The following is a 22,913-nucleotide window of genomic DNA, read 5'->3' as shown; positions in this document are numbered from 1 at the left end:
TGGGTGGCACACCCAGTCAGAAGCCATGAGGGTGCCAGGGCCAGGCCTGGGGAGGGGAAGATGGGGCCACCCTGGAGAGAAGGTGTGCCATGAAACCTGACTTGCAGCCACCAGGGCCTGAAGGGGGCAGGACAGGGAAGAGACCAGAGGGAAAGAACAGCATTCACTCACCTTTATTTATTTAATTTTTTTTAATATATTTTATTGATTTTTTACATAGAGGAAGGGAGAGAGAGATAGAGAGCCAGAAACATCGATGAGAGAGAAACATCGACCAGCTGCCTCTTGCACACCCCCCACCAGGGATGTGTCCGCAACCAATGTACATGCCCTTGACCAGAATCGAACCTGGGACCTTTCAGTCTGCAGACCGACGCTCTACCACTGAGCCAAGCTGGTTTCAGCCATTCACTCACCTTTATAGCCAAAACTCTGCTGTGCTGTCCTCCTTCCGAGCTTTCTCTTCCCAAGGATGTCTCCCAATCCTTCAGACTAAATCCATTGATCACATCACCCTATTTTATTTCTTTTATAGTATTCATCTCTACCTGCAAGAACTTATTTTCTAGTTTCTTATCTTTCTAAAAATCACACAAGTTGGGGGGGATGAGGACAAATATGTGATACCTTAATCAATAAAGAAATTTAAAAATAAAATAAAAATCACACAAGACTTTGTCCCACTTACAGCACTTACTGTAACTCAGTGCCTGATACATAGTGAAGATATTTCTTAAATGAATCACAGGCATTGATATGCTGCCTCCTTAACTCCGCTGAGTGAGCTCCCACTCTAGGAAGGCAGTACTTCAAAGAGCAGAGCAAAATAGTGTAAGGTAGGAACCCCCAGAGGATTAGGGAAGGCCACCCAGGAGGCTTGTAGATTCTCTGCCAGTTTCCTGCAGGTGCTCAGAGATCATCCTTGAAATTCCTCCCTTCAATCCCATCCCAGGACTCTCAACTGGACCCTTCTCACCCAGATCCATAACCTTTTCCCTCCCTATACCCTCCTCACTTCCCAACAGAATTTGAATTGGCTATCTTTCTCGTCCTAAAACAAATCTTTTCGGATTCCATCTCTGAATGAAAGACAAAAAAGGGGGCCAGAATCAAGACTCTTCCCTCCCCATCATCACCCACAAGTAAATCTAAAGACCCTTTGAATATTCCTAATTCTGTCTGCTTTTCCCAATACCTATTTTGTTTATTTCTGTGCTCCCTGCGTTTAGTTCAGGGCCTGCTATGGTAAATATGGAACCAGCCACTAGATGGAAACTGAGGATTTAAAGGGCGTGGTTGGGGGCACCATGAAGGCATGGCGATGGTAGGGGAGAGGCTCCACTCCACTCTGGTTCTTGGCTAGTCCAGTCTGGAGGTCCCATCTTCCCTCCCTGTCACTTCCCAAGCCTGTGCAGACAGCTAACAGACCAGTTCCCAGATACCCAGGCCAGAGCCCCAGAATCCAGCCCAACTTCAAAATGGCGCCAGGCCTAAGTCCAGGGCAGCAAGCCTGTGCCGAGGCCATGGGCCCTGGGGTTCGCCGGGGGCGTTTCCTGTCTGAGCCTGCCGCCCCCAACTGCTGGCAGCATGGTTTCCGCAGGGCTGCGGCCGGGGCCTGCACTATCAGCTCGGCACCAGATGCCCGGTCAGGATACTTGTGGTGAAACTGTGAGGGTGCATTCAGCCCTTTGGGGTTTTCTCCCGTGTCAGCCTCCAAGACAAATGGAGGAGGAAAAGTGACACCCAGCCCTCCTTCTTCAGCTGTGTTTTCCCCCCTTCTAAGCCAGGAACAGGGCTGCAGACAGCTGCTCCAGGCCAGGGGCCTGCTGAACTACCACCTATTGCTACAGGGGCACTTGAAAGCTGCGGCCATGATGGATGCTGGGGTCAGGCCACTGGGATTGGGCATTTTGGTCAAGGCTGGACAGATGGGTCTGGCCTGGGGGTATGAACCCTGGGGAGATGGGAAAGTGCTCCTCTCCAGGCACACACCATATTAGAGCCACAGATAGGGTAGACTGGGTCTGAGACCAAATAAGAGGTGTCAGGTATCTGGGACACCTCACTTTGCCTTGGTCAAGGGTTTATACACAGGGCCTCACTTCACCCCTACCCTAGGAGTTACTGAGGCCACGTTTGCCACTGAGAAATCAAGGATTAGGGAGGTGCAGGATTACCCATGGCCAAAGATGCTACAACTAGAGCTAAGGATGAGAGGAGGCTGGGGGAGAAGCTGGGCGCGGGATGCTTCACTGTAGCCCCCAGCCCAGGGCACTGGGTGAGCCACGGACTGGGTGCCATCCAGCTAGCCCACAGCCAGCACAGGGAATCGGGGACTTGGAATCGGGGAGCCCAAGTCCCCATCGCAGACATCTGTGCTGCAGCCCAGCTCCCACGTTGACCGCAGACCCAGTTCTAGTCTAGGTGGGGGTGGCAGTTCCCAGACCTGCACCCTTAGGTGGTGCCACAGCCAGAGCACCTAATCCTGCCTTTAACACAGCTGCAGCATCGCACATGCGCCGCTCTTCTAGCCCAGCTGGCCATCTGCACCTTCACACTTGGCCTCACTTCAGTGACGTGTCCACAGGGTTGAGAGACATGAGGGCACAGTGCAGCTCCCTGCCCAGGCCTGCAGGAGGCCCACCAGCACGAACCCTTGCCAACTTTCCTTTCTCTTCCAGGCTGGTGAAGTAACTAGCCAATGGGCCGAGGGGGTGCCTGGCCAGGGTGACCAGGGCCCCAGCCCTAAAGCAAATACTGCACCTGGGTCTCCTTAGAGCTGCAGGGCTGCTGGGCCAGTCAGTTGGGCAATTCTAGGGGAACAGGGGGAAGCCTGGCTTGGTCCTACCTAGGGGCACCAGAAACTAGGTGTGAGTGTGCCAGGCCTATAAGGAGAACGCCATGTAAACACTGGTCAAGTGCAGCCTCGTTTCCAGCCCTTGAGGACAGGATACCCCAAAGACTCAGGCTCAGGCCAGAGACTGGTTGGAGAAATGGAAAGAGATAAAATGAGAGAAAATGGAAACAATTGCTGATTCTTAACAAGCAGTTGCAATATGCCACTTTATAATTACCTCATGTGATCCTTAAAGCCATCCTACCAAGTGGCTAGTATAACACTGCTTCATTTTATTGTACAAAGTCACTTCCTTCAATGGATCTTTCCCCAGCTCCCTTGCAGATTAAGTATCCAGTACTATCCAGTATATAACATCAGAGGACCTTGCCCCTTTCCTCACAGGTTTTGTTTGTAATTATGAATTTGTGTTTGATCATTTTACTATGTCTTCCATAGAATCATTCTGCTTTGTTCATCATTTTTTTAAAAATATATTTTATTGATTCTTTACAAAGGAAGAGAGAGGGATAGAGAGCTAGAAATATTGATGAGAGAGAATCATCGATCAGCTGCCTCTTGCACACCCCCTACTGGTACATGCCCTTGATCGGAATCGAACCCGGGACCCTTCAGTCCGCAGGCCAATGCTCTATCCACTGAATCAAACCAGTTTCGGCTATTCATCATTTCTTTAGTGCCTAGCAGAGCATGTGATGAAGAATAGGTAATCAAAAACTGTAAGAACAGAGCCCTCACTTCCTCCACTCTGTTCTGTAAACTTTTTTAAAAATACATTTTATTGATTTTTCACAGAGAGAAAGGGAGAGGGATAGTTAGAAACATCAATGAGAGAAACATCGATCAGCAAACTCCTGCACACCCATGGGGATGTGGTCGCAACAAAGGTACATGCCGTTGACTGAAATCGAACCCAGGACCCTTCAGTCCGCAGGCCGACGCTCTATCCACTGAGCCAAACCGGCCGGGGCTATTCTGCATCTTATGAAGCCAAATCACCTTTGTGGCCTCAGTGTTCTAATACATAACCATTAACCTGGTGCAGATTCATGAACATTGAATGGAAAATGATAAAATTCGTGCGGTAATTTTGTTACTGCAAAAAAATCACATGTCAAAATATGTAATATCCATAATAATCTATAATAAAAGCATAATATGCTAATTAGACCAGACGTCCTTCCTTCTGGACAAAGCCACAGCAGGCAGGGGCCGTGGTGGAGGCAACCGCAGTGGCAGTGGGGGTCAAGGCCCCTGCACAAATTTCAGGCACCAGGCCTCTAGTAGTATTATAAAATTAAAACACACATGCGATTGGCACCAGTGAGAGCTTTGTATGTATCGCACAATGGTGTGCTCCAAGTGGCCACTACTTTATTTTTAAATTGCCAGTGCGCATATGTACTGGTCTCTTCTTGGTCGGATGGTCGATGAATAAATTGCAATGTGGTTCACATTGAATGTCAACCAAAAAACAACCCAATTCACAATTGACAATGACAGATCAAAACAACATTCTCAGCCGAAGCTGGTTTGGCTCAGCGGTAGAGCATTGGTCTGCGGACTGAAAGGTCCCAGGTTCGACTCCGGTCAAGGGCATGTACATTGGTTGCAGGCACATCCCCGGTAGGTGGTGTGCAAGAGGCAGCTGGTTGATGTTTCTCTCTCATCAACGTTTCTAGCTCTCTATCTTTCTCCCTTCCTCTCTGTAAGAAAAATCAATAAAATATATTTTAAAAAAAAAATTCTCAGCCCTTTACATCTGACCTTTGTGATTGTCATCAGCAAGAGCTTTACATGTATCGTGCAGGTAAAATAAGTCAGCACTTATTTTTAAATTGCCAGTGCACATCATATGCACTAGGTAGTCAGTCAGTCAGTCAAAGGTCGGTCACCTTGCCTTTTATATGTATAGATAGATACTTGTATGCACACTTGCTCTAAGGAGTAAGTCCATTATTTAATGAATAAAAATCACTTGATAAAAGCATTATTAAGTTATGAGAGATTGTCAACAGGACAAAACAAACGTTTCACAGTCCCTGTTTTATTTTATTCTGTTCGCACATTTTAAAAAACATGCATACACTTGCAAAATACTCAAACATCAGGAATATAAGGGCATAAAACAAGGAGCTTACAGGCTTAAAAGAATATCGTAGGCTTTAGAATAAAACAAAACCAATCAAATATTAAAAATTTATTTGTTCAAAAACACAAAGATATTTTATTTTTAATGGAATTTAAGTTTTTGGTGTGTGTGTGTGTGTTTAGTTGTTTGTTTTTAAAGTAACAGTTTAGGGGAAAAAATTAGGCTTCTTATTTTGTCTAAGGCAAGGCTTGGCTTCTCTTCCTTGAAGGCCTTTTATAAAATAGATGCCAGCATTCACTGGCCTCAAAGTTCACCCCCCCACCCACACATACACACACACACCTGCCATCTGTAAGTGCAGCACCCTGGGCCCACCCAGCAGACAACTGGCAGAACCTACAGAGCATCCATGATGTGGTCAATCTTGGTGACCAGCTCCTGTCGCTTTCCTGAGATGAGCTTTTCGTTCTCGATATAAGTGTCTTTCTTGAGCTTGCCAACCACCAGCCGATCAGCTTCCACTGCCGACTTCAGCACCAGCTCCTTCACCTGTGCATCCAGCTTCTGCATTTCGCTCACCTGGCCAAGGCGAGAGCAGGGCAGGGTTAGAGAGTGGTCCCCTCACCCTCATTAGAAAGGCCCACCGCCTCCCGTTCCTGCAGATCCCAGAACTCCCAGGCCACAGGGGCTGGCTATGAAGGGAGATAGGCTGGCTCAAATGCCAGCCTCACACTCCCCAGCAACCCTGTTCCTTTAAGCTCTGACCTTTGTGAACAAAACCCTTCATCATCCCTGGGCCTTAGCTGCAGAAGAGAATTGCAAGAAATAAATGGGAAAATATGTAAAAATCACTTAAACACGGTGCCAGGCACACAATAGGTACTCAAGGAACATTTATTCTCTTCCCTTTGGCTTATCAAATTAGGTGCAGAAATTCACATAGGTAAAGGACTACTGGCAGGGGTGTAGTATTAGGTCTGAATGACTCCCATGTTATCACCAACTCGATGTCAGTCTGAGCACTTTTATAGCCACATTCACTCAACATTCAACAAATATTTAGTGAGCCATAGTGCTAGGCATGATTCTAGGTTCTGGAAAAAGCACTAAAGACAGATAAGGCATCTGCCCCACAAGAAGCTGACATATTATAAATACTTAAGACATAAATAAAGTTTCAGAAAATGGTAGATGCTATAAAGAAGACAGCACAGGATAAGGAGAATGCTCGGGCGAGGCACATGGAGCGTGTGGTCAGGAACTCTAAAGGATACCTCCAGGGGGAGGGGAGGTTCCCATCCTCCTTTATAAGCCACAAGAACTCACACAGCACATCCCAGGCAGGATTCTCAGCCCTTTACATCAAGCATGTCAAACTTACTTTACATTCACAACCACTATGAGGTAATACTAATAGCATTCGTTTTGAGATAACATGCCTAGGTTTACGAAGTCTGAATCAGAGCCTGGACTTAACCCCTTCTTCTAAGCTTGGTTCTCCTCACGCGGTTCAGTCTGGCTTCCAAGGAGGAAGCAGCTGCTGTCAGTACTGGCCGTGAGGATAGACAGTGCTATGTAATCCAGCAGAGCTTTCTCCACACACAGCTCAGATCCAAGACACCGAAACTTCCTGTCCCACCACAAGGATGCCACTGGGTGAGAATCACACTACAAGCCAGCAGTGAGCAAGAGTGCCTGGTGACTGACCCAGACAGGGCCACCATATGATGCTTTAGTTAGTGGGATACAACTATCTAGCAACGAGCCAAGCGACTTAGTGCTGACAAACACTCACCTTATCGCACAGGTCAGAGCCCTCCGTCTTCAGCCTGGACTGCAGCAGTGCAATCTCACTGGTCAAGGCTTTGTGTTCCATCTCCAGGTTCTTCTTGCCGCTGTTGAGGATGGACATATCCCGGGACTGCTTAAACCTATTGACAGTCTCGTCAAAGTGACGGTAGAGACCTAGTCTCTTATTGACCAGGGTCAAGACCTGCTCTGTAATGCAAGCCACCTTCATCTTGGCTTCCGCAGCCGGATCCTGGAGGAGAGAGAGTATGAGACGAAACCAGGCCTGAACCCACTCCAACCTTCACCTCCCAAAGATCACTCACTACCAGCTGTATAAAAAAAAAAAAGCCACCATCTTCTTGGAAAGTCAGAGAATCAAACCTGTACTAACACTGAATCTGGGCCAGTTAGTTCAGCAAAGGGAAAGACTGGGGTCATGAAAATGAAACAGATGTTCACTTCAAAGTCCAGCAGGGCGGACAAACGGATGTACGAATGCCAGAGTGCACCATGAAACACATAAGGTGCTGAGGAAAGAGAAATCTCAGCTCAGGTAAGGGCAAGATTCCAGGATGTTCATTATGTCTCTCCTTAAAATACTTCAAGGAAGAACTAGCCGGTTTGACTCAGTGCATAGTGTCAGCCATGGAGTGAAGGGTCCCAGGTTCGATTCTGGCCCAGGATACATGTACCTCAGTTGCAGGCTCAATCCCTGGTCCTCTGGTCAGGTGCGTGCTGGAAGCAACCAATCAATGTCTCTCCCACATCGATGTTTCTCTCTTCGTCTCTCCCCTTCCCTTCCACTCTCTCCAAAAATCAATAAAGTCCTAGCTGGTTTGGCTCTGTGGATAGAGTCTGCCTGTGACTGAAGGGTCCCAGGTTTGATTCCAGTCAAGGGCACATGCCCTGGTTGTGAGCGTGATCCCCAGTAGGGGGTCTGCAGGAGGCAGCCAATCAGTGATACTCTTTCATCCGCAATGTTTCTCTCTCTCTCTCCTCGTCTCCCTTCCTCTTTGAAATCAATAAAAATGTATTTAAAAAGTTAATATCACCAACACTAGGAACTCCTGATAAGACACTGCAAATGCAACATCACTTTACAGTGTTCTTACCAAAAATGCATAAATGCATAATCTGAATTTAATCAGGAAGAAACATAAGATAAGTGTAAACTAAGGACAGTCTACAAACTTCAAAAGGTCTCTAAACTTCAAATATGTCAAGGTCAGCCGAAACCGGTTTGGCTCAGTGGTAGAGTGTCGGTCTGCGGACTGAAAGGTCCCAGGTTCAATTCCGGTCAGGGGCATGTGCATTGGTTGCGGGCATATCCCCGGTGGGGGGTGTGCAGGAGGCAGCTGGTCGATGTTTCTCTCTCATCGATGTTTCCAGCTCTATCTCTCTCCCTTCCTCTCTGTAAAAAATCAATAAAATATTAAAAAAAAAAAAAAAAAAAAAAAGAGAATCTAAAAAAATAAATAAAAATAAAAACCACAAAAAAAAAAAAAAATATGTCAAGGTCATTGAAGACAAAGAAAGGCCAAGAAACTGTGCCAGATTAAAGGAGACTAGGGAGCTATGATAATTATTCTGAAGTATGAAAAATAATTGCTATAAAAGTTATCACTGGGATAGTCAGCAGCATTTGAACATGGACTGAATTACATTTCCTGAATTTGATTGTTACATGGTGGTTATTTAAGATAATATCCTTGGTTCTCAGGGTGCATACACACTTAAGTGTTCAACGGTCAAGGAGCACAAATGTCTGCAAACTCTCAAAGGGTTCAGGAAAAATAATGATGTATAGAGATCAAATGTTAACTGTTATGTCTAGGTGATGAGTATACAAGAGTTATTTTTATCTTTCTTGTAATGTTTCTATAAATGTGAAATTTTTTAAATCAATAAAACAAAAGCAATTTTTATAGCTGAAAAGATAGGGCTATTTCATAATAAAACCTAGACTCAACCCTTTTGCTTAACAAAGTTAGCAGCTGACCCAACTGCACTATCTTGAGCCTTGGGCAGCCTTACTGGTTTATGGAACCAGCTAGATCAACTTTTTTGCTTACATTTACACTTCTGCTACCCATAGGTCCGTGAGCCCTCTCTGCTGTCCCACAAACTGTTCTCTCTGGCTGAATGCCCTTCCCACCTTTTCTGCACCTCACCTACTCAAGGTACCCTTTTCGGGCCCTCAAAAGTACACATTATGCCTGCTGCCCTGTTCCCACAGTACTCACCCACCATTAGCAACCCATGCGTGCTCCATGATCACAGCTACAAAGACAAGGTATCTTTACAGAAAGGATTAGCAGAAGCCACAGGCAGCAGAGAATCTTCTGGGCCACAAGGAGTTACCTTGGTCTACTGTGACGACCAATGCTCAGTAAGGCTAGTGAAACACATTATCAAGGGTGCAACATGACAAACTGACAAGAAGAAAAACACAAGGGTACCTTTGTGATAGAAAAATCCAATCTGACATAGATGATGACTGTGAAGAACAAGATGTAGAAAGCAGCCACTACCAGCAGGGGCTCCTGCAGCATGAGCACCTTGTTGAATGTGTAGTGCACCTGGGGGAGAAGCAAGAAGATGGGCTTTGACAGGCTTTCATGGACTCGGAAACCTGGGAGCCAAAGGGCTTCACCTAGCCAACCATCATCCAGGCTGCCCCACCCCACCTGCCCAGCCCTACCCCTGAGGATGTTGTGTTCAAACCACTCCAGCCCAAGGAGGGAAAGAGGGGTAAGACCTGGCCCCCACCACCCACTCTCTGTGAATGGAGGCATGGGAGACAGAACAGTGGAGTCACGTACCACAATGTCCTGAATGTGCTGTTCTACCAGATTTTTTTTGTAGGCAACAATCACAGGGCGGCCAAATGTGTCCAGGTAGGTGTAGTGCAGCTCATCTGGGGCACGGCTGATTTCATAGGGACTGTCAACCTGGATGTTCCTGGAGGCAGATGGGAATAAAATATAGCCTCAGACAAACTGCACTGACCAACTAGGCTTATTTAGAATTGGAAAATTCCAAGGCTCAATCCAGGCGGCTTTCAAAGTCATTAAGTTCACACTCCACTATGCTCCCCTTCCAGCACCAGGAACATCTGACCACCTGACCCACTGCCAGAATCCTGAGTATGTTGCTGAGGCAACAACTGTCTGTCTCCCTGCAACCTGCACTCATAAGGCTCACCAGTACTGGCCTACCCCTTGGATTCACACAGCTCTCAGAACTTTGTGTGCATTCTACCCAACAAGAGCCTCTCAGGGTCTTGAAGAGGCTCCTGAAAAGTTACTTCAAATGTTCTGTCTCTTCACAGCCTGAAACTTTGTTATAGGGTACAGCTGGACATGTCCTGTTTTTGCCTGCACAGACTCATTCTCCCTTCTCCCAGTCAACAGCACTCTAGTTTTACTTGGAGGAACTACCCATTCCTCAACTGAATGCCTTCCACAGGAAGATCAATCAAGGTGCCTCTCCTTCCGGTGATAACTGAAGGAGGCCAAGTAGATGTTTCCTTTTAAAATGAATCAAGATTAAAATGACAAACAGGTATTTGTGGCTCACACCAAGGGCAGGTGCCCGTGTGTGTCCATCATTTTCAGCCAACTGGAGTCCTGGAGATGCTCTGGCTCTGGCTTTCCTCAGCCTATGCTGTCATTTTAGGATTTCTCTTACTCTTCCAAGTTCATTTCTTTCCATTTAAATTGACCAATTACTACAGCTTGTAACCACAGAACCCTAATACACCATTTGAGATTCTCTCCTCTCCCTCCCATGCCCACCTTTCTAAACCTGGTCTATAGAACCCAGGATAAAATGGAGGCACTGCTCCATTATCCTTCTTCATTCTTCTTTTTTTTTTTTTTTTTTTTTTTACTTTAGAGAGGAAGGGAGAGGGAGAGAGATAAATATCAATGAGAATCAGCCGAAACCGGTTTGGCTCAGTGGTAGAGTGTCGGTCTGCATACTGAAAGGTCCTGGGTTCGATTCCAGTCAAGGGCATGTACGTTGGTTGCAGGCACATCCCCAGTGGGGGGTGTGCAGGAGGCAGCTGGTCGATGTTTCTCTCTCATCGACGTTTCTGGCTCTCTATCTCTCTCCCTTCCTCTCTGTAAAAAATCAATAAAATATATTTTTAAAAAATGATGAGAATCATCAATTTGCTGCCTCCTGCACGCCCCCTACTGGGGATCGAACCTGCCACCCAGTATGTGCCCTTGACTGAAATGGACTCTAGGACCCTTCAGTCTGCAGGCTGGTGCTCTATCCACTGAGTCAAACCAGCCAGGGCTCTTCATTCCACTAATATAGCACAAGGGCTGCCTGACTGTCCTGACTCGGAGTTATTTCCTACTGCAGATCATCCCATCAAATTCAGGCCATCACTGTGGCCTCCTAAGGTGACTTTACTTAGGATACTGCTCCTGTCACACAAAAGCACTGTATTTGAGGAGTATTTCCTAAATAAATCTTATTCCCTCATCTGAATCTAACTTTTCTATTTAAACTCCAGTTAAAAGATCCCTGCAGGATCTGTCAAAGCTATATACTGACACCCAGCTGGCATGGCTCAGTGGTTGAGCTATAAACCAGGAGGTCACAGTTCGATGAGCTATAAACCAGGAGGTCACAGTTCGATTCCGGTCAGGGCACATGCCTGGGTTGTGGACTCAATTCTCAGTGTGGGAGGCAGCCAATCAATGATTCTCTTAAATCAATGATTTTTTTTTTTTCTTTCTCTCCCCTCCCCCTTCCTCTCTAAAATCAATTTTAAACTATATACTGAGCACTTTAAACTATTGTAAATACTGCCTCTTCCACACAGAATTTCTTTGAGTAACCAAGGGAACCACCAGAGAAATGGGAACAGAGGAAAGGAGCAGTCACACTCACCTGGCTCCTTCGGGCAAGATGATCTTCACAGTCAGAGAATCTATCACTTGCTCATCAAATACATGGTCCACAAACCTCATTTTCAGTGCATATTGGTCACCTGAAGGATCAAGCAAACACATGCAATGATGTGAAAAATTGAGAAAATAGGACAGGAGACAGGGGGAGTACATCCCACCTCACACAGAGAGGAGTAAAGATACTATCTGAAGTTAATGCACTAGGAGCCTCTGGAAGACAGAGATGGTGGCAGCAGCATAGATTTTGGATCTTCCCCAATTTCCACATAAAGACATAGCACTACATAACAAAATAAAAAACCCATGGACCATGTTCAAAACAAAACTAGGTAATATGACATCTCCAAAGCTCCAAAATACAAGGGGTGTAGTCCACAAAACACCAACAGCCACACGACCTACACATTATTAGTGTCTGTAAATGCTCAAGCAGAAGGAAGCAACAGGGCAACCGATAGACCTGAGAAAAGAGCCCCTGACAGACAATAGGGTTCACTTGAGAGAATGGCAGGCCAGCTGGAGAAGGGCAACTAAAGCTCCAGAGTCCTCACCCTGCACGGCGGGTAAGTAAAAGGGGCCGCAGGACGTTTGTAAGTCTAGAGCAGTCTAGTCCCTGAGCACTTTGAAAAGTCCACCAGAGCTCCCCTTCCAGGACAGCACTCTACACGGATGAAAAACTGGGGTAGAATAAAAAGCATAACGGGAACAACAGAGCTTTAGGAAAACAAAGCCAGAGACAGCTCAGAAAGCAAGCCACCATATTTTTTAATACTACACTAAAACAACAGAGAATTGGGCAGCTACAATTATTCCTCCTAGAAGTTCACGTTAAAAATGAGCAACAGGCTCTAGCCGGTTTGGCTCGATGGATAGAGTGTTGGCCTGCGGACTGAAAAGTCCCAGGTTCAATTCCGGTCACGGGTATTATGAAAATGACACAAGTTATGAAAAAGCAATATAAATCAAACTTATTCAGAAAAAAAATTCAGAAAAGTTTCAGAATTCAGAAAAAATTTTAGAAATAAAAGAAAAAAATCATTTTATAAATGAAGGCTAACTTAAAAGGAATGTGAATGAATAAACAGATAATGCCTTATAATAATAAAAAGGTAAAAAGAAGTTTTATTTTTTAATGTATTTTTATTGATTTTAGAGGAAGGAAACATCAATGATGAGAATCATTGATTGGCTGCCTCCTGCACGCCCCCTACTGGGGATGAGCCCACAACCTGGGCATGTGTCCCTGACCAGAATCGAACCCAGGACCTCTCAGTCTGCAGGCTGACATTCTATCCACTGAGCCAAACCAGCTAAGGCAAGAAGAAAAGCTTTATTTATTTATTTTTTTAATATATTTTATTGATTTTTTAGAGAGGAAGGGAGAGAGATAGAGAGCCAGAAACGTCGATGAGAGAGAAACATCGACCAGCTGCCTCCTGCACACCCTCTACTGGGGATGTGCCCACAACCAATGTACATGCCCTTGACCAGAATCGAACCTGGGACCTTTAAGTCCGCAGACCAACGCTCCACCACTGAGCCAAACCGGCTTCAGCAGAAGAAAAGCTTTAAATGAAGAAAAGATTCGCCGAGACCGGTTTGGCTCAATGAACAGAGCGTCAGCTTGGGGACCAAAGGGACCCGGGTTCGATTCCGGTCAAGGGCATGTACCTTGGTTGTGGGCATATTCCCGGTAAGGGGTGTGCAGGAGGCAGCTGATTGATGACTCTCTCATCGATGTTTCTAGCTCTCTATCTCTCTCCCTTCCTCTCTGTACAAAATCAGTAAAATATATTGAAAAGAAAGAAAGAAAGAGAGAGAGAGAGAGAGAGAGAGAGAGAGAGAGAGAGAGAGAGAAAGAAAGAAGAGAAAAGAGAAGAAAAGAAAGAAAGAAAGAAAGATTGATTCAAGAGAAAATGCCAAATACTGAAGACTGGCAAAGATTCAACCCCCACTGAGCCAGGCATAATACCTCAGCCTTTTTAAGAATGATAAAAAAAATATTCTTTCTCCCCATCTAGAAGAACTGGCAATTGTGAAATAATAACTGCAAGACGCCCTGGCTGGAGGGCTCAGTGGATAGAGCTTTGGACTGCAGACTGGAGAGTCCCAGGTTCGATTCCGGTCAAGGGCACATGCTCATGTTGTGGGTTCGATCCATAGAAGGGGGTGTGCAGGAGGCAGCCAATCAATAATTCTCTCTCATCATTGATATTTCTATCTCTCTCTCTCTTTTCCTTCCTCTCCGAAATCAATAAAAATGCATTTTTAAATAATAAATGCAAAAAATTAAAGAAAAAGATGGTGTCTCCATTTTCTACTCCCTTACTAAGACTGACCCAAATTATAGAGGTACTCATAGCTTGGGAGGTTGTAGCCAACGATGTAATGGGTCTTCCACCCTCCAAAAAGAGGGAAACGAGGCCGGATTTCCATCTCTACAGAGTCATCTAAAATAAGGAGGTGGCTGGTGGAAACATTGCCAATCTCATCCCGGTAATAAACATCCTGGGCAGCAGCGGGAAGAATGGTCTGCAAGAAAATGAACATACATTTTTCAGAGGAATTAATCTAAATAGAGAAAATACTTCTGCACCAAAATCTTCATCCTAGTACTACTCGATTAAAATAACCCCCAAACTGTAAACAATCTAGAGGCTAACTTTTCCCCCAAGGCTTCAAAATGTCTAGATATTAAATCTACTTCTCAAAAAGGTCGATAGTCAAATTCTTCTACAAGCAAATAATAAAGAGAATCATAATTACCTTTGCAAATAAGAACAAAGGTAAAAACAACCTGAAAGTTATTTTACAGAGAGAAACTAAAGATGGAAGAAATTACATCAAATAACTAGTGACAGACAAAGTTATAGAAAGGTTTTCTCCACATAATATATATTCTTTATTGTAGCTTCCAAATCTGGAAGTATATTTTGATAATCAGGGGGGAAAATGTAATATATTTTTCATACAGCAAACCCTTCTATAATATGTAAGTACATGAAAATGCTTATAAGATTTCATTTATAAGGCAAAAAAGATAAACTATATATAAAGTATGATCAATTGCTTTTTTTAAAAGTGTAAAAGAAAAAATATTAAAATGTCAGCAATTTTAATTATGAAGGGTGGAATTATTTTTTCCTTTTTCTATTACTTAAATTTTCTTTAAAAAAATGATCTAGTTATATAAATGAGGGCCTTTTTATATGCATATGTGAATAGTATATTTTTTCTTGTATATGTACCACTATATATTTTTCTTATATATATGTATACATATACACATTTTTTTAAATTGTATTTCAGAGATGAAGGGAGAGGGGAAAGAGAGATAGAAATATCAATGGTAAGAGAATCATTGATTGGTTGCCTCCTGCACGCCCATACTAGGAGTCAAGCCTGTAACCCAGGCATGTACCCTTGACAGAAATTGTACCCAGGACCTTTTAGTCCATGGACTGACATTCTATCCACTGAGCCAAACAGGCTAAGGTAATGAGGGCATTTTTTTTAAGGATTCTTCCTCTTGGTTCTAACCCTGTCATCCAACCACAGAAACAGCAATTAATCTTAAACAACTGCCCATATTTAGCTATTTTCAAAAAGTAAACGAAAGAACAAATATATTTAATAAAGTCATAGTTTTTACCAATGTCCAAGCTTAACACTCCATACCTTAAAAGAACGGATGGAGGATATACCACTATCGGGTTGCCTCTGGTAATCATAGCGTGAAAAAGGTCCCTTAAGCACAGCCCCTGTGTGCTTCAAGTCCACATTTTCTTCCACAGCAATATTACCCCAGTGAGAGACCTCGATGACTCGGGTCATGCTGGTGATAGTAAGAAAAGGGCTGTTGTTCTCATAATGTACTTTAAAAGTATCCTGTAGAAGAAAACAAGTAATTAAAAGTTCAAATCAAACTAATTAGAAGCTACATATAAGCAACAGAATGATTTTTATTGATTTCAGAGAGGACAGGAGAGGGAGATAGAAACATCAATGAGAGAGAATCATTGATTGGCTGCCTCCTGCATGCCCCTTACTGGGAATTAATCCTGCTACCCAGGCATGTACCCTTGACCGATTATCAAACCTGGGATCCTTCAATCTGCAGGCTAACACTCTAACCACTGAACCAAACCAACTAGGGCCTTTGACCTTCTTATTGCCTCTGCCTAGAATGCCTTGTTTCCTTCTCCCCCAACTTCTACTCCAACTCTCCAAATGCTATCTGCTTTAAAAAGTGTTCCTAGGACATATTTATACTTTCAACCATAACATTTTTTTAATTATAAATAAATAAAATTCTTCCTAAACTCACAGCCTCTATCTGTACTCCCAAAAGAACAATGACCCCATGGAGTCATTCCACAGCAGGTTAAAAAACTGATCTTGGATTTCCACCTACTCTACACCACCCAATCCTATCAACTAACTAGTTGCCGCTCCAGAAGACCTCTGAAGTAGACAGGGATGAATAAGACTCCTTTGAGCCTACCTGACTATAGGCAGGGATATCTCTGAAAGGTCCATAATCCAGGAGGTCCTCAGATCGCGTGGGGTTTCCCAACTTGGTGTAGCTCTCCACATTTCGAGAGGCAAGCTTCACACGCATAGTTTGTGTCTTTGTGGGATAGGGGGAGTAGAAATAATGGTTGCCCTCAAACACCACAAACTGTTTCTCTGATTGAGTGATCTGGGTTGGATATGGCTGAAGCACATGTGTATAGACTGTTTCCAAAATAACTGAAATCTTCATCCCAGGATCAAGAGCAACTGGTAACTTGACCATGAAGAATCTACCACTGCAGGAAAAATGAGGCAAGAGAATTAAGGAAATAAAAAACAGCTAGGAACTCAGTCACAGCAAAATTTTGTACCCAAGATAAAAGCACAAAATAAGCCAGTTGGAGAAAGATAAATATCACATGATCTCACTCATATGTAGGATATAATGATCAACATAATTTGATGAACAAGAATAGATCCAGAGACAAATGGGGCGGGAGGGAGTTAGAGAGCAACCAAAGGACTTGTATGCATGCATATTAGCATAACCAATGGACACAGACACTGGGGCAGTAGGGGCTTGCCCTGACTGGGAATGACTGGGATCATTGGGGAAAAGGAGACATGTAAAACTTTAGATAATAAAGAGAGAAAATAACAACAAAAAGATAAAAGCAGTTATATTTAAGACATCACCTTTACCTATTAATTAAAACCTTTTAAGATAAATATCTGGATATTCATCTCAAGATTGTTTATAATAGAAAAAGAGTATAAAACAACATAAATGTCCAACAATAGAATAACAGTTTAAAAAATTCTAGTAGAGGGCCACACAATAGGATTTTGGCAGCCACTAAAGAAGATACTTAGATCTATATTAAACATATCCATGTACAATGTAAATAACAAATTAGTTTACAAAAGAAACAGTGTGTTGCTGCAACAGGTTTGGCTCGGTGGATGGAGCGTTGGCCTGCAGACTGAAAGGTCCGTTTCGATTCCGGTCAAGGGCATGTACCCTGGTTGCAGGCACATCCCCGGGTGGGAGGCCCTGCAGGAGGCAGCTGATCGATTTTTCTCTCTTATCAATGTTTCTAACTCTCTATCCCTCACCTTTCCTCTCTGTAAAAACTCAATAAAATATTTTTTTTAAAAGAAAAAGAAAAAGAAACAGAGTGATTCCTTTTAAAAACATACATATATACAAATGTATGTGAAGAAAGTGTCTCAATGAATGTTCCACACAATGGTAACCGTCTCAGGATAGGAAGATAAGCTTCATTTTGTTGTTTTTCCAATTTGTTTCATAATGAGCTTATACTCTCATAACCAGAAGGAAATAAAGCTGTTAGCATTTTAAAGAAAAAGAGATGCCTGAAAACTACTATAATTCATATAGATAATTAACTCAAAAAATTAATGAATTTATTATGCTATGAGACTAATTCCTTACAGACCCAGAAACCATTTGTGGAAAACTGAAGACTTTTTAACATGCTGCCATGGTATTTAGAGTCCTTAAAGGTCTTCACCAGGCACATCTTTATACTTCATAACACTACTCTAAAGTACCTACTCAAAATATAATAAGCCCTACTAGAAACAGTCTTAACCAATTCTTGGTTTCAAGTCCCAATTCTGCTTCTTGTCCCATTCTCTGTCCTGAGATCTAAACTCAAATTTTCAAATGTTCATTACTAGACAATTCCACTGACTACCCCACAAGCAATTCAAAATATCCAATATCTAATACCATTCATGATCCTAATTTCCCACCTCTATTAATATTGCGCTGCCACAGAGGTGGGAGAGGCTCACAGGCTACAGCTGTCTCACCAGCCATGAGCCCAGCGTCTGGCGCCCACTGGTTAGCTGAACAGCACTCCCGCTGTGGGAGCACACTGGCCACAAGGGGTAGCTCCTGCATTGAGCATGTCACTTGGTGGTCAGTGTGTATCAGAGACCAGTCAACTGGTCGCTTAGGCTTTTATATATATAGAAGATGAACCAAGATTTTTTTCTTGCCCTGGCAGGCTGGCCCAGTTAGTTAAATAGTCCCATACACCAAAAGTTTACGGGTTCAATTCCTAGTTAGGGCACATAACCTGGGTTTAGGGTTTGAATCCTAGTCAGGGCATATACAGAAGGCAACCAATGGATGTTTTTTTTTTCTCTCTCTCTCTCTAAAATCAATGAAAAAAAATAAATCCTCATTCTGGCCACTGTGTCTCAGTTGATTGAAGTGTCATCCTGTGCAATGCAGGGTCACAGGTTCAATTTTTGTTCAGGACACATACCAGGTTTGGGGGTTCTCTAGTCAGAGCATATAACTCCCAATCGACATCTTTCTCGCACAACAATGTTTCTCTCTTTCTTCCTCTCTCTCTAAAAATCAATAAAAATTGCACTAGCCAGTTTGCCCAGTGGATAGAGCATCGGCCTGCAGACTGAAAGGTCCCAGGTTTGATTCTGGTCAAGGGTACATGCCTGGGTTGTGGGCTCAATCCCCAGTAGGGGGAATGCAGAAGGCAGCCAATCAATGATTCTCATCATTGATGTTTCTCTCCCTCTCCCTTCTTCTCTGAAGTCAATAAAAATATATTTTAAAAAGTAAAAGTATCCTCTTAGTCGGTTCTCAATGGTTAGATTGTCAACCCTTCAGACTGAAGGGTCCTGGGTTCAATTCTGGTCAAGAGCACGAAACTCGGTTGCAGGCTCCTTAATAAAATGTTTTAATATAAATAACTAATAAGTGCAAGTCCCCTGAAGTTAAAGCTGAGAACTAGGCCAACCCCAGCATTTAAATAGCTCAGTCTACTTCCTGCAAAGAGGCATCACTTTCCATGCCCCGAAGTCTTGAAAGTGAGGGTGCTGTCTGCCCTGGAAAACAGGATAGTAGCTAGCCATTGATGAGAGGATATGTGCTGAGACAAACAGCTTGGAGTTCTCATCTATTGGATCGGGATCCCTAGGGCTACATAGATGAGAGACCTGGGATAGAAAACAACTGCTTTCCTCTTGTAAAATAAACTGCCACTGTTAGGGGAATCTAATTTTAGCAAGTTATCAGAAAAGATATCAAAATATGTTAGAGTCTGTTGTTTGCTACCACACACTATATTAATTGAAGCAGCTTTTAATATGCCAGGTATTTTCTAAGCGAACCTTCTATCTTATGATTCTAATGCTGACAGGATAAATTATAACAAGAGGCAAATACAGATATAGATATGCTGACTATTAGCTTACCTTTTACCCTTAATTTTTGTTTCTCGTACTTCCAGATGGTTCTCTTCCTCATCTTCTCCCTTCACCTATAAAAAGACCAAAAAAAGTCATTCCTTTCTATGTCTTTTGGCCTCTAAATTTTGAGTCAGCAATTAACCAACAGCCTCAGAATGTTCACTAAAATATTAAAACTACCAGAACTTTTTACAGATTGAATTCTGGTTTCAGTAACAATTTAAAGGTGGCAGCACATATTTAAATGAAGTGTTAAACTATCTTTCCACAAACCTGAGTAGAAATGAGCAAATGCTCACGATAGACAATGTGAATAGGAGTCGTCGTTTCAGAAGTATAATCTCCATGTCGATACTGATTTGGCTCAGTGGATAGAGCATCGGCTTGCGGACTGAAGGGTCCCAGGTTCGATTCCAGTCAAGGGCATGTACATGGGTTGCGGGCACATCCCCAGTAGGGGTTGTGCAAGAGGCAGCTGATTGATGTATCTCTCTCATCGATGTTTCTATCTGTCCCTCTCTCTTCCTCTCTGTGAAAAATCAATAATATATATATATATATTTTTTAAAAAGTATAACCTCCGTAAAGTCCAGTTTATAGCTCCAGATTCAGTCAGAAAGTAAGGTGTGCTTAGAAGAAATATGATTCCGTAATGACTCTTAATAACTGGGTAATCACTTAATGGATTGCTGCTGTCTAATGAAAACAGCAATAAAAAGCAAAGCTCCGGCCCTGGCCACTGTGGCTCGGTTGGTTGGAGCATCCTCCCATACACGGAAGGTTTCAGGTTTGGTCCCGTCAGGGCGCCTGCAGGAGGCAACCAATCCATGTCTCTCTCATTGACGTTTCTCTCTTTCTCATTCTCTGCCCTCCCCCCCCCCTCCTCTCTGTCTAAAATTAATAAACATATCCTCGGGTGAGGATTTTTTTTTTTAATCTTAAAAAAAAAAAAAAAGCAAAGCTCTGTAGCTGTATATCCCCAAAGCCAACATTTCCTTTCCTTGAGAGTCTTAAAAGTGTACGGTGAAATACCTGGGAAGTACACAAGCAGACTTGTGAACTGCAAGTGTGAATGGGAACCAGAAAGGGAAGGTAGAGAACTGGACTTTGCCTTTCTGTACAGTTTAAATGGGCTTATAGTATTTGCATGATTTTTAAAACTTGCCAAAACCGGTTTGGCTCAGTGGACTGAAGGGTCCCAGGTTAGATTCCGGTCAAGGGAATGTATCTTGGTTGTGGGCACATCCCCTGGTGAGGGGTGTGCAGGAGGCAGCTGATCGATGATTCTCTCATCGATGTTTCTAACTCTCTAACCCTTTCTCTTCCTCTCTGTAAAATATTTTTTAAAAACTTAAGAATAAAATTTTAATTAAAAAGCCTTCAACAGCAACCTTATGAAGCGTGTCACATTAACAACGGTTTCAAACGATTACAAAGTTAAACACGGAACCTACCCCTGACTTTTTTGGTTGTATTCAATGGTATCTAGAAAGAAGCCCTGCCCACATAGAGCCAGATACTGAACTAAAGACATTAAATTTTAACTCATTCATTCGTGCTCCGGTCGGACTCCTGCACTGGGTCGTGAGGATCGCAGAGCCAGTCCGGTGCGCAGCGGCAGCCGAACATGCCCTCCCCGGGGGCTGCTGTCTGTGTCTGACCGGCGAGGGGGGTCGCCCGGCCCGCGCTCCCCGGCGCCGGCCGCGGGGGCCGCCGAAGGGAGGCCGCCGAGCGGCCGCGAGCCGCGCCGCCGGGCGGGCTAACGCTGACGTGTCCGTCGCCCGGCGCCACCGCCCCCCACGCCCGGGCCCGCTTCTCCCGAGGCCGAGAGCGGCGCGGAGTCCACCGACCAATGCTCCGAGGGGCGAGGGCCCGCCCCGCTCACCTGCGCGCCGAGGTGCGCCAGCCGGGCCTCGAGCTCCGGCTCTAGGGCCAGCAGGAAGGAGGTGGCGCGGGCCGTGGAGCCGCCGCCCGGGTGCGCCAGGACCACCTCGGCCGTCACCTTGGCCAGGTGGCTGCTCAGGTCCACCGTGCGCTTCACGTCCTCGTTGACCAGCGGCGGCGCATCGGGAGAGGTGCGGCCGGGCGCCGGGGCGCAGGCCCCGAGCAGGAGGAGCACGAGCAGCCGGGAGGCAGGGACCTCCATGGCAGAGACCGAGCGGAGCTGCAGGCCGCGCGCGCGCCGCCGCCCCGCCTCCGGCCACCGCGCAGCCGCTCATTGGGCGCGGGCTGGCGCCACGCGCTGGCGGCACAGCGGAGGGAAGGACCCCGTCTCCAGGGCAACGGGCGGCCCCGGGCGCCTGACTGCACGGCCCCGCAGTTATTCCATTCTTAGGGGAACTAGCCACAGCCGATCCACTCTCTCTCACCATCCTTCCCCTGCAGTCAGCCTGGCCTTTCTGCTCCTCGAGACAGTAAAACTTAACTCAAACGGAGGAAGTAAGAGCCTAGGCAGAAGTTTAAGCAGAAACAGGGTGTCTGCACAGTCTCAGGATCTGAGTAATTACAAAGGGGTGAGTTTACATTGGAAAATCCTGGCAGCCGCCCCATGAACCACGTGATCAAGGTTAACATCCATGGTTGCGGGCACATCCCCAGTAGGGGTTGTGCAAGAGGCAGCTGATCAACGATTCTCTTTCATCGATGTTTCTAACTCTCTATCCCTCTCTCTTCCTTTCTGTAAAAAATCAATAAAATATATTTTTTTTTAAATCTGAAAGAAAGAAAGAAAAAACATCGATGAGAGAGAAACATCATCGATTAGCTGCTTCCTCCGTGCCTCCTTCTAGGGGTCGAGCCTGCAATCTGGGCATGTGCTCTGACTGTAAATTGAACTGGTGACCTCATAGTTCCTGGGTCAATGCTCAACCACTGAACCACACGGGCTGGGCTACGGGTGACCTTTTGACATGACCAGTGCTGGTAAGCCTGAGGCAGCCTGGGCAGAACAGATGGCATATCACTTCTGTGTTGTGTTCACTCTGCGGTGCCAATGGTTGGTTTTAGTTGGTGCAAACAAGCAGCCTCTCAAAAAATAAGAACTAACAGGAGCAAAAGGAGAAACCATCTTTGTATCCAGCACAGGGAACTTTGCATCATCTACAAGGAGGAGCTTGCTATCATCGAAGCCTTCAGAAACATCCCTGGAATTACTCTTCTTTTTTTTTTTTTTAATACACTTTATTGATTTTCTACAGAGAGGAAGGGAGAGGGATAGAGAGTTAGAAACATCGCGGAGAGAGAAACATCCACCAGCTTCCTCCTGCACACCCCCAACTGGGGACGTGCCCAGAACCAAGGTACATGCCCTTGACCAAATCTTCCTCTTTCTCTAAAACCAATAAAAACAGCCGAGACCAGTTTGGCTCAGTGGATAGAGCATCAGACCACGAACTGAAAGTTCCCAGGTTCGATTCCGGTCAAGGGCATGTACCTTGGTTGCGGGCACATCTTAATTTCACTGGGGGGTGTGCAGGAGGCAGCT

At 44.7% G+C, this 22,913-nt stretch overlaps 1 protein-coding gene across 1 annotated transcript; it reads right to left on the bottom strand.

Moving 5' to 3' along the window:
* Positions 1 to 4,884: 4,884 nt before the first annotated feature.
* Positions 4,885 to 21,631, bottom strand: RPN1 (ribophorin I). Its single transcript, XM_036419472.2, has 10 exons — positions 21,315 to 21,631; positions 19,436 to 19,500; positions 16,173 to 16,479; positions 15,347 to 15,556; positions 14,008 to 14,200; positions 11,649 to 11,748; positions 9,563 to 9,701; positions 9,200 to 9,319; positions 6,745 to 6,990; positions 4,885 to 5,528 (listed from the first exon to the last, which is right to left on the bottom strand). The coding sequence occupies exons 1-10, from the start codon at positions 21,573 to 21,575 to the stop codon at positions 5,346 to 5,348; spliced, it is 1,824 nt and encodes a 607-aa protein (XP_036275365.1). The 5' UTR covers positions 21,576 to 21,631; the 3' UTR covers positions 4,885 to 5,345.
* Positions 21,632 to 22,913: the final 1,282 nt, after the last annotated feature.

The sequence above is a fragment of the Pipistrellus kuhlii genome, unplaced genomic scaffold (assembly GCF_014108245.1).
Source record: "Pipistrellus kuhlii isolate mPipKuh1 unplaced genomic scaffold, mPipKuh1.p scaffold_m20_p_6, whole genome shotgun sequence".
Classification (NCBI taxonomy): domain Eukaryota; kingdom Metazoa; phylum Chordata; class Mammalia; order Chiroptera; family Vespertilionidae; genus Pipistrellus; species Pipistrellus kuhlii.
The sequence above is the reverse complement of the archived record's forward strand: the minus strand, read 5'-3'. Positions and strand labels throughout refer to the sequence as shown.

Excerpts from the sequence above, each read along its gene's own strand:
- RPN1 (XM_036419472.2), bottom strand. The coding sequence starts at position 21,575 with ATGGAGGTCCCTGCCTCCCGGCTGCTCGTGCTCCTCCTGCTCGGGGCC. Across the intron at positions 15,557-16,172 it reads ATATCCCTGCCTATAGTCAG|GATACTTTTAAAGTACATTA; the intron begins GTAGGCTCAAAG and ends TTTCTTCTACAG. Across the intron at positions 5,529-6,744 it reads GCTCTGACCTGTGCGATAAG|GTGAGCGAAATGCAGAAGCT; the intron begins GTGAGTGTTTGT and ends CGCCTTGGCCAG.